The sequence below is a fragment of the Culex quinquefasciatus genome, chromosome 3, assembly GCF_015732765.1.
Source record: "Culex quinquefasciatus strain JHB chromosome 3, VPISU_Cqui_1.0_pri_paternal, whole genome shotgun sequence".
Lineage (NCBI taxonomy): Eukaryota > Metazoa > Arthropoda > Insecta > Diptera > Culicidae > Culex > Culex quinquefasciatus.
This window is the reverse complement of record NC_051863.1, coordinates 67,875,128-67,887,071: the sequence shown is the minus strand read 5'-3', so window position 1 is coordinate 67,887,071 and position 11,944 is coordinate 67,875,128. Positions and strand designations below refer to the sequence as shown.

At 30.3% G+C, this 11,944-nt stretch overlaps 1 protein-coding gene across 1 annotated transcript; it reads left to right on the top strand.

Annotated features, from left to right (window-relative positions):
• LOC6046892 (DDB1- and CUL4-associated factor 12) lies at positions 1 to 9,411 on the top strand. Its single transcript, XM_038264472.1, has 3 exons — positions 1 to 1,454; positions 7,955 to 8,143; positions 8,214 to 9,411. Exons 1-3 carry the CDS (start codon positions 351 to 353, stop codon positions 8,370 to 8,372), a joined length of 1,452 nt encoding a protein of 483 aa, XP_038120400.1. The 5' UTR covers positions 1 to 350; the 3' UTR covers positions 8,373 to 9,411.
• Positions 9,412 to 11,944: the final 2,533 nt, after the last annotated feature.

Here is an 11,944-nt window from a genome sequence, read left to right as displayed (position 1 = left end):
TTCCGTCTAATCGCAAAGTCCCTTCAGTTGTCAAAGTTGCAATCATAACTGCGGCAGTCGAGTTTTTAGTTTTGATAATCATCAAACTTTCACCCGTTGAAAAATTGTACGCTTTTCGTGCCCGCAAACCGGTCTCGTTCCGTCGCGAATCGATTCGTCACCGCCCCCATCCGGAAGTGCGAGTAGGCGCTGGCAAAATGTTCTGATAGTGGGCCTACACGAAAGGCAAAGGTTGGCAGTGCCCTGCGTCACAGACAAAGAGAGCCATTTTCCCATTTTTGGTGGCGGAGCTCCCCTGCGGAAGGCCACCGAACCGAATTCGTCGCCGCCGCCGCCAAAGGTGAACCACCATGTCCAAAACAGTGAAAAGACCTACGGCCGGAATACGGCCCAGTTGCTACATTCCGTCGCGGCTGGAGGAACGGCGGACGAGGGCGCGTATTCTGCGGCAGGAACGGCGCCGGAAGCCGGACAAACCGGACGATTTTGTGACGTACGAGGATTCAGACTCGGAGGAAGAAACGCCGGCCCAACAGCACCAGGTCCTGAGCACATCTTTTAACTTTGTCGATTACGTGCGCAGCCGGGAATCGGACCTGACCGAGGAGCGGAACGTGGACCCGTCCTACGCCAGCCGGCACATCTTGACGCACGACATGTTCAAGGAAACGCCGATTGCGCTCGGGAACATCAACAAGGTGTTTTGCTCGCAGTGGCTCAGCAATCGGCAGGTCGTGTTCGGGACCAAGTGCAACAAGCTGATGGTGTACGACGTAAACACCCGCAAGGTGGACGCAATCCCGACGTTGCCCAACAGCCGCGGCGCCAGTCCAGACACGCAGTCGGGAATCCACGCGTGCCAGATCAACCCGAGCAACAGTCTGCTGGCGACGGGGGCGCGCCACTCGGCCGACATTGCCATCTATCGGCTGCCGACGCTCGATCCGCTGTGCATCGGCGAGAACGCCCACCGCGACTGGGTGTTCGACATGTGCTGGCTGGACGATCAGTTTCTGGTGTCCGGGTCGCGCGACACCAAACTTGCCCTGTGGCGTGTCAACGAGGACACGATGGAGTTTCCGGTGGCGGCCTCGAAAGACGGTGCGGAAGGGGACGGCAACGGTCAGGAAGCGACAACGTCGTCGGCAGCTGTCGCCAATGCCGCCGCCGCCGCCGCAGTTCCGCAGTACGCCCACATTAGTCCAATCTCGGTGAAGGAGTGCCGGGGGGCGCAAAAGATCCGCGCCATCTGCTTCAACAAAGAGTACCGCGAGTTGGCGCTGCTCTCGCTCAACGGGTACATGCATCTGTTCAACGCGGAAACGTTCTCCCAGAAGCTGTCCCGGAAGCTGCCCAACTGCCAGGAGAACGTGTGCATCGCCTGTCAACCGAACGGGCTGTACGCGGTTGGGTGCAGGTCGTACACGCTGCTGCTCGATCCGCGGACGTTACAGGTTGGTTCTTTTATTTGTTTGATACAATTTTGTATTTGTTTCCACATTAACTAAACATGTTGTGTTGAGCCCTACGGATACCGGAGTAAAGCCTCCAGAGATCAAGGTGCTTTAGAGATCAACACAGTCAAAAGAGCTTACGCATGGTGTCGATTTCTGGAAAAGTCAGGGAAAACCTGGAATTGTCAGGGAATTTTATTTGACCTGGAAAAGTCAGGGAAAGTCAGGGAATTTTAAGCTGGGTCAGGGAATTTCGATGATCTTATAAATAATACTACAAAATTTCATTTGTTTTTGAAAATTCGCCCTTGATGATGTATTTGAATGTCTTCCAGGCCAAACTTTGCAACACTGATGATATTTAATTTTTTATATTGGTCAGTCCGGAAGGAACGCAGAACTCCTTATAAAAAATTCTTAAGAAAAGTTGTTTGCAATATGTTTAGGTTTAAAAATCAAATAATTTGGATTTGATTTGGATTTCCGTTCAACTGAAAATTACTAGCGCACACAGGGTGGGACAATATGAGGCAGTTGCCCCAACATCCTCAGAGATTTGTTCTAAAATTGGTTGTTTGCTTAGCATATAGGAACCATAGACAAAACCATAAATTTTGTCAGAACAATTAAATGATTTAAAAAATCAAAAGTTAGAAAATTCGAACATTTGAAAACTTAAAAAAAATATAAAATTCTAAAGCATAAAGATTCTAAATTTTAAAAACTTAAAAATTCTGATAGTTTGGAATTGTTGATTTCTTGATTTTTTAAATTATTATTCTAAAATTCTAAAATAATCGTGAGGTTAGAAAATTTTCCAAAATTTCACTTTAGTATTCGTTATCTAAATTTTTATTTTTCTCAAAATTAAACTGAACTATGATTTAAAAACGATCCAAAGAAGTTTAATTGTGCAGGGTTGTTACGGACGGCGCGGATCGCGCGGATGGCGCGGATGGCGCGTATCGCGCGGATCTGGCGCGGATTTGCTGGCTAATTTTGCTCAGGCGCGGATTTCGCGCGGATAGCAATTTTGATAAACAAAATAATTGAGAACGATAGAATTTCTTTCAAATTAAAAAGGAAAATATTATTAGGAATTAAATAAATTCAATCTTTTTCGTTGAGTGCGAAAACATCAATTTCTAAGAAGTTGTTAATGAAGAAAATTTTCTTCTAAAAATTATTGATTTTTTTTTATACGAAACTTTGAAATAATCTTCAAGGAGCGATTTTTTTTAATGTATTGAGATTTTTTATATTAATTTAACATAACATTACAACTCATTATTTTTAAAACATCTACTTAACAATTAAAAAAAATACCATTTTTATTAAAATCAAATTAACAAAATTAAAAAAAAAACAGAATTTTAAAAAATTGAAGCTATGAAACTTTTAAGATTTTTTATGTTTTTTCAATATAAAAATTTAAATTTTTAAATTTTTGGTTTATTGAAAAAAATAAAAATTCTGTTGCCACTCTGAATCAGGTAGAATTGATTATACTCCCAATTAACACAACATGACGAAATCCACTTAGAAATCTGCTAAAATCTCCGTCTAAAAGCGAAATGTAATGTTAAAATTAAAAAATAAGAAATCTGGAATTCAACAATTTGAAATAAAAAAGAATCATTCATAATTTGAAATTATCAAAACTTACAGACTCAAAAATCCTGAAAAAGTACGTATTATTAAATTGAAAAATTACGAAAGCATTGCAATTGATTTTTTTGATAATTTTTATTTCTTTTAAGAAAGTTTTTAAGTTATCAAATTATTAAATTATTAAATTAATTAATTATTAAATTAATGAATTATTAAATTAATTAATTATTAAATTATTAAATAATTAAATTTTTCAATAAATAAATAATTTAATTTTTAAATAAATAAATAATTTAATTTTTAAATAAATAAATAATTTAATTATTAACTAATTAAATTATTGAATTATTAAATTATTAAATTATTAAATTATTAAATTATTAAATTATTAAATTATTAAATTATTAAATTATTAAATTATTAAATTATTAAATTATTAATTTATTAAATTATTGAATTATTAAAATTATAAAATTATAAAATTATAAAATTATAAAATTATAAAATTATAAAATTATAAAATTATAAAATTATAAAATTATAAAATTATAAAATTATAAAATTATAAAATTATAAAATTATAAAATTATAAAATTATAAAATTATAAAATTATAAAATTATAAAATTATAAAATTATAAAATTATAAAATTATAAAATTATAAAATTATAAAATTATAAAATTATAAAATTATAAAATTATAAAATTATAAAATTATAAAATTATAAAATTATAAAATTATAAAATTATAAAATTATAAAATTATAAAATTATAAAATTATAAAATTATAAAATTATAAAATTATAAAATTATAAAATTATAAAATTATAAAATTATAAAATTATAAAATTATAAAATTATAAAATTATAAAATTATAAAATTATAAAATTATAAAATTATAAAATTATAAAATTATAAAATTATAAAATTATAAAATTATAAAATTATAAAATTATAAAATTATAAAATTATAAAATTATAAAATTATAAAATTATAAAATTATAAAATTATAAAATTATAAAATTATAAAATTATAAAATTATAAAATTATAAAATTATAAAATTATAAAATTATAAAATTATAAAATTATAAAATTATAAAATTATAAAATTATAAAATTATAAAATTATAAAATTATAAAATTATAAAATTATAAAATTATAAAATTATAAAATTATAAAATTATAAAATTATAAAATTATAAAATTATAAAATTATAAAATTATAAAATTATAAAATTATAAAATTATAAAATTATAAAATTATAAAATTATAAAATTATAAAATTATAAAATTATAAAATTATAAAATTATTAAATTATTAAATTATTAAATTATTAAATTATTAAATTATTAAATTATTAAATTATTAAATTATTAAATTAATAAATTAATAAATTATTAAATTATTAAATTATTAAATTATTAAATTATTAAATTATTAAATTATTAAATTATTAAATTATTAAATTATTAAATTATTAAATTATTAAATTATTAAATTATTAAATTATTAAATTTTTAAATTATTAAATTATTAAATTATTAAATTATTAAATTATTAAATTTTTAAATTATTAAATTATTAAATTATTAAATTATTAAATTATTAAATTATTAAATTATTAAATTATTAAATTATTAAATTCTTAAATTATTAAATTATTATATTATTAAATTATTAAATTATTAAATTATTAAAAATGCCGTTTTTAGTTCGGTTCATTTTCGGAGTCATATTTTTGATTAGAAAAATTTAGAGAAGAAAATAATAGAAATCTCGTGTTTCGATTTTCCAGAGTAAAGTTTTGGCGAGAAAGTAGTAAATCCCTAGATTTTATGAATTGGTGATTTATTTTATGGTTTTAATTTTTCAAATTTTCGAATCTAATTTTTTCCTGAATTTGTTTTTAAAGCAACGATATTAAAAGTGTTGCAAAAATGCTAATATTGTTTCAGAAATGGCAAAAATGGTTCCATTTCCACTGATTCCACTGATCAACGGTACTGATCCAAATGCCTTCTGTATTATTCTTTTTTCGTTTAAAATTTCATGCATTATGTTACTCTCTTCTTTGTTTGTCGCGATTTTTTTTTATATGGCGCGGATTTCGCGCGGATTGGGTTTTGGGGTCGGCGCGGATCTGGCGCGGATTTTTTCTCGACCTTTTCGTAACAACCCTGATTGTGTTTAATCTAAAATTAAGCAAAATAGTGATGATGAAATGGAATTAAAAATTTAAGAATTAAATTCAAGAATTAAAGAAATAAAACAAAAATTTATGGAATAAACAGTGTTGTTACAGACTACACTCAACTCATTTTTAAACATACTGACTCTGAATATTTAATTTCTTTAAAGATTTGAGCAATGTTTTTTATCCTTTTTTATTGTTCGTTCGTATTGTTCTTTTATACTGGATACATTCAATTTTAATCTTGTGAATCTTAATCATATTTCAAACTTTTCCTGAAGATACAAACATTTGGATGTAACAAAAATTATTATTGGGCATGTTCCAGTGGGTGTACTGTGCTTCTATCACAAATATGAGCTTAATTGGACGTAACAGAAGCTTATCCGCCTTTGAGTTTTAGATGGGATTCAGCCAGTAGAATTTTTTTTTAATTTGAGCATTCTGGAAGAAAAAAAAAATCTAAACATTCAAAAATTAAAGCTCCAACATTCAAAATCGGATTATTCAGAAATTAGGAAATAAAATTAGGAAAAATAGTATAGAAAAACCCCAAAAAAAATAATTCATTTAGAAAAATATATTAAAAGATCCGAAATTTTCAAAATAAAAAATTTAAAAAATCTGAAAACAAAAAACAAAGATATCAATATTCAAAAATAAAAATAAAATAAAAACAATCAAGAGAACAACAATAATATTATTCTTAAATGCTTAAATTCTAAAATTCTAAAATCCTAAAATTCTTAAATTCTTAAATTCTTAAACCTGATAAAATTTGAAGTGCTTTTGAGTTTTTTTTTTCGGTTAGAGAAATTTTGAGAAGAAGATGTAGGAAAATTTGCTTCGATTTTTCTAAGTGACGCTTTGGTAAGATCATCGAGTATGAACTGTATCTGAAATTTAAAATCTCAAGTTCGAGAATTTATTACAATTTTTAAATTTTATTATTTTTTTTAAGATTTCATTCAGTTTTTAGATCTAAATTTCTAAATGTTGAAATTTTTGATTTTTTTTGCCAACATGTTTGTTTTGGCTTTTTCCTCTAGTTTACTTCTTAATGTGTTTAATCCTAGCAAAAATAAATTTTCAGCGTTTCAAGATTCTGCGTTCTGAGATTGCCAAATTGAATTTATTATGAAACTCTTGTGTATGTTTGTCGCAAAATTATTTTTCTTAAAATGGGCGGATTTTGCGCGGGTTGGGTTTTGAGATGGCGCGGATATTTTTTTCGATTTCTCCGTAACCATTCTGAATAAAGGAATTTTAGAGTTCAAGAATTTATAAAACATGGCCTCTTCGGAAAAGTTGTTTCCAGCATCCAAGATTTCATAGGGATTGTACAACTACATTTCACATATTTTCCCCAAACAACATTCAAGGGGTTACAAGGAGGAGTTTCGTGGTTAGATCGAGCTTAAAATTGGAATCTATTTTAAAACACCCAAATATCTAAGTTTGATAAATAATGACTTTTTGAAAAGGTCGAGCAGGTTGTAGGTATTTTGTTTTAATTTTTATAAAATGTATTGATCGTGTGAATGATCGTCTGTAGGCTGTGGTCAAGGTAGAAACCATTTTTTTAAATTCCAGAAAACCGTTTACTTTAAACACAATCATTGTTGTAAAAGACATAGATCTTTTTTAAAACCGTAATCATGTGCTTGAAAAAATTTACATTTAATTGTATATTTTTCTTAATTTTTCAGTTTTGTTTTAATCTTTCTTAAGGTTCTACAAAATTACATATTTTTTAATTTTTTTTTCTCCAAAACCTTTAGTTTTTTTTAAACACAATCAAAAATGGCATCGGCTTAATCCGTTTTTAAAATTCCACAAAAGGCATCAATTATAAAATTAAACATGACTTCTTACTTCAATTCAAATTTTCAATTGTTTTTTTTCGAAAAATTTAACATTGAATTTTCTTTAGGAAATGAGGTGAAACTAACTAATCGCAATTTGAAATTTGCAACAATTGTAATTATTAATTATTTCTAGAGTTTTTTAAAGGTCCTGTAAGCTTTTGTGTTTCATATGTTTATAGGACCCATTAAAAAAAAAACTCTAGATTTTTTGGTAAAGGGCATCATTTAAAATGGCATCACCAGATTAAAAAAAAACATAGGACAATTTTATGGTTGCTGATTTTGGATGTTCGATTAGAAAAAAATGATTGACAAAAAAAAAGTTTTTGAAGAATCCATTGTTACAAAAATATAATAAAAAATTAATTGAAGTTTTTCAATATCTTAAATTTCCAACATTCAAAAAGGAAAATGCATGAAACCATAAAAACGCTCCAAACAACATGTTAGTAAAAATAGAAAAAAAATGGTGGTCTGGAGAGGTCAGGGAAAAGTCAGGGAATTTTATTTTGGGATTTGGATCGACACCATGTTACGGTGCGTCGACCGCCCCAACACAAGAAACTTTTTTTTATTATTCTTATCATAATTCAATTATCAGTAGGGAGGTTTTACCGAGGACTTCGGATAACCGAAGTTGGATTGCATTTTTATCTTTTATAAATCTCAATAATGTTACCCTTCTTTTTAGATTTGTTAAGTCTTGTAAATCTTATAAATACTAAAACTTATCAAGGGCGTTATCACTATCACCAAGATCAAAATATAATTTAAAAAAAAAATCCCTCTCTCTCTCTCTCATCTTGCTGCGGCGCAAACCAGGCCGTGAAAAAGATCGCCTCGCGGTACAGCGGCTGCGGCATCCGGTCCGCTAGCTTCCAGGGCAACATACTCACCATCGGCACGGGGCTGGGGATGCTGATGTTCTACGACATCCGCGCCGGCAAGTATCTCGAGTCGCAGACGAGCGCGTCCCGGACGGTCGTGCTGAAGGCCAGCCGAGGCTACGTAGTGAGTACTGGGCGAAGAAGAGGGCGAGTGGGATTGTGGTTTTTATGGTATTATATTGTCTCAATTCCAGGCACAATTCCCCGAGGAAGAGATGGACAACTTCCAGCAGATCAAGTACGTTCCAGCGATCTACACGCACTGTTACGACGGCAGCGGCACCAGACTGTTCACGGCCGGCGGTCCACTTCCGGCCACGCTCATAGGAAACTACGCGGGAATCTGGCAATAATTTTCGAAACTCTCGTATGTTGTAGGACTAATAGCGGTATAATATGACATATTATAATTTATTACAATTCATACACATACACAAAAGTTAAACCGTACACTTCCGGATGGTGTTGTTGGTCTGATGAGGGGTTAAAGTGCGGTTTGACGTTGGTTTCAAGAAGAAGAAAAAAACAAGCTACACGATAAAGCAGTGTGTAGAATTAAGCTTTATTTGCTTTGTTTTTAGTTTAGTTACTTTTTAGGTTTAGCGAAAAGATTTTTCAAAAATTTGTAGTTGGAACGATCTCAAAAACTGATTAAAACTTATTACTGGCTATAGCTATGTACGGAGCTCGGAAGAGTTGCTCATTTTTTTCGTGGCCACAAGAAAATTTACTGTTCGATATAATCCTTTCAGGCCTAATGAGTCATATATGACCCAAAATTTAAAAAATGTCCAAAACTAGCCTATATTTTGGTATGTTCGTAAGAATAGTTTTCCCATGATTAACTAAATAAAAACAGATATTTTTACAATTTCGAAAAGTGAAAAATAAAAATGAGAATAAAAAAATATTTTTTTCAAATTAAAAAATTCAAAACATAAAATTTTTTAAATCTTGAGATTTCAATTTTTTTTAAATTAACAATACCGTCATTAAGGGTAAAATTGGATCTGGGGAGTGAGGGGGGAGGAGCAGCAGACCCAATGTCACCCCAATGATGACAATAACAAAAAAAATAATATAATTATAATTCTAAAAAAAACAGTGCTTTAAAAAACTATTTAAAATGGAGAAAAATGAAATTTTAGGTGCATTTAAATAACAAAACTAAAAAAATCGCTACGTAATAAAAGAACAGTCCCCTATTTTTATGAATACAGTCTAGATTCGATTATCCGAAGGCTTGTATGGGACTTCAAATATTCGAATCACGAACCATTTTTTTAGTTTTTTTTTCTTAGGCCGTTGCAAATATTTTTCAAAGTTTATGTCCCTCGGCTCTGAACAAAGTCGAGGGGGGGCAAAAAAATAAAAAAATATAAAAATTGAAACTACAAGCCTAGGTTTCAACATTTGGATGAAAAGAGTGTTTTAAAATGCTTTTTACAGGCGTACAGTTGCTTTCCAATCATTAGTTTTGAAAATATCGAGATATTGACGGAATTTTTTTCCCCAAAAAAATTTTTTTTTTGTTGGACTGAACATTGGCATTTCATGAAAATTTAAAATGTTTTCAAAGGAGTTCAAACATGCTAAATATGATTATAAACGCGGGAAAATGCATTTTAACTGGTTTTCAGGTGGTTAAACTTGAAATGTTATTAAAATTTTGAAGCTTTTCGAAAAAATATTTTTTTGCCCCCTGATTCTTCAGGCCAATTTTGAAGGGGGGCGACATAAACTTTGAAAAATATTTGCAACGGCCTTACTTTTAACATCAAACTTCAGTTCTGCGACCCCATTATAGTCAAATTTGAATGGTTGATTGCCTATAACATTTAAAAATGCATATTTTCAATACTTCATCACCGCCATTTTGGCCGCCATCTTGGATTAAAAAATTCTAAATCGTTTTAGAGTAGTTTAGGGGACATACTTGAACTCAACAATCAAAAATAAGACAACGAAAAACTTTTTTTCATCATTCGATTATGCGAAGCGAAATAAAATTAGTTAAAAAAAAAAAAAACAAAATGTAAAATTTTAATATTTTGAAATAAAAAAATTCAAAACTGAAAAAAAATTTAAATTAAAAAAAAATTAAACTTGAAACATGAAATAATAATATTTTTTTATAATTAAAACAAATTTGAAACACAAACATTTGGAAATTTAAAATAACAAATTGATAAAATAAAAAAATATAAATATTAGAATAACATGCCATAGTTTCAACTTTTGAATGGAAAAAGTGTTTTAAAATGTATTTTACACTAGTTTTGCAATAAAAGTTTTCAAAAAATGTAAAATTTGACGAAAACAAAAATTTTAGCGAAAAAAAAACTTTAGCGATAGTAGACATCGAAAATTTTCAAAAATTCTAATAGTATTTCATGCAACATGTTGCAAAAAGAGGATTTTTTCAACACGAGTCGTACATTTATCCAACGAGGTTCACCGAGTTGGATAAATACGAAGAGTGCTGAAAACATCAAGTTTTGCAACGAGTTCCATACAACATTTTTTGCAATTCCAAAAAACACACATTGAATGAAATTTTCAGTCAAATTTTCATGTATTTTGTCAATGAATCGTTTAAATAAAAAAATGTTGAAAAGTGTTACTTGTCAAAACACAGGAAAAGTAAGTAGTTTCACGACGGAATTGCAAAAAGATTTTTAAATCAACCCAAACATGCTAAAAATGATTCTAAACGCAGGGGAATTCATTTTAAATTGATTTTAACTAATTGCACTTAAATTTTCATAAAAATATTGAAGTTTTTTGAAAAAATATTTTTTTGCCCCCTGATTTTTCGGGCCAACATTGAAGGGGGGGACAAAAACTTTAAATAAAATTTGTACCAGCCTTAAGAAAACAAAATATTAAAATTTAAGTGGCATGATATTTTTAAAATTTAAAGGTCAATAATACTTTAAAAAGTGGCAAAAAATGAAGTTTAAGATATTTTGAAGATTTCAGAGCTCGTTAAAAACGCTCTCCTTTTAGATTTTGAAGTTCATTTTCATTTGAAAGTTTAAACAGCTTACAAGCTTTCGCATTTTGAATTTATGTCCCTGTCCCTGTCATGACAGTTTCTTGAGCGTTTTTCATATGGAATTTTGCGTTTCCTGCAAGCTTCGTACTAGCCTCAACTTATAATCGTTTCAAGAAACCCAACGAATCAACACCAAAACCCTCAAAATGATCAATAGCAAATTCTCAGCAACTTTACATGAAAGGTGAAATAAGCTTAAAACTCGCTGGTTGTCGTATTTTTCAATAAATCGGGAAGATCCAGCGCGAAAATGTGCAACAACAAAAAAAGATAAAACAAATCGTACTACAAGAAGACCGACCCGACTCAAACACTCCTAACAGTGAAAAGTGAAAGTACTGCAAAACTATCGAAGAAGGCGAAAGTCCTAGGCAGGAGAGGAGAGAGCTAAAAAAGATTAGAAAAAAATAAACGCGTTTTTCTTTAGGATTAATCCAGAAGGAGAGCGACGAAACAAATAGGTCACAGAGCGAATTCACAAAAGTAAAGCAAACAAAAAAAGCTGCGCTCTTTTTTTACATAAATATTTAAATTATATTTTAGGAAAATGCGAATAGTTTGAGCAAAAATCCACAAACTAGATTACGTTTAGATTTTTTTTCCTTTGGTTCAGTTTTGCAGCGCAAGACGGATGAAAGCTTAAAAAATATTACCAATTTTCCCCTTAATTTTTTTTGTTCGAGAGAGAAAAAGCAAGAGCATGTGTTCGGCCGACGACACGTGCTTGCGTGCGTGCGTGCGTTTGCGTGACTGTGTAGGCTAGGTTTTTAAGGAAGGAAGGCAGGATGGGAGAAGCTTCGATAGATGGGCTTTTCGACGGAAGTGGACGGCTTTGGTTCATCGAAGCGACGACGAGACAGGTGCGAG

Excerpts from the sequence above, each read along its gene's own strand:
- LOC6046892 (XM_038264472.1), top strand. The coding sequence starts at position 351 with ATGTCCAAAACAGTGAAAAGACCTACGGCCGGAATACGGCCCAGTTGC. Across the intron at positions 1,455-7,954 it reads TCGATCCGCGGACGTTACAG|GCCGTGAAAAAGATCGCCTC; the intron begins GTTGGTTCTTTT and ends GGCGCAAACCAG. Across the intron at positions 8,144-8,213 it reads AGGCCAGCCGAGGCTACGTA|GCACAATTCCCCGAGGAAGA; the intron begins GTGAGTACTGGG and ends TCTCAATTCCAG.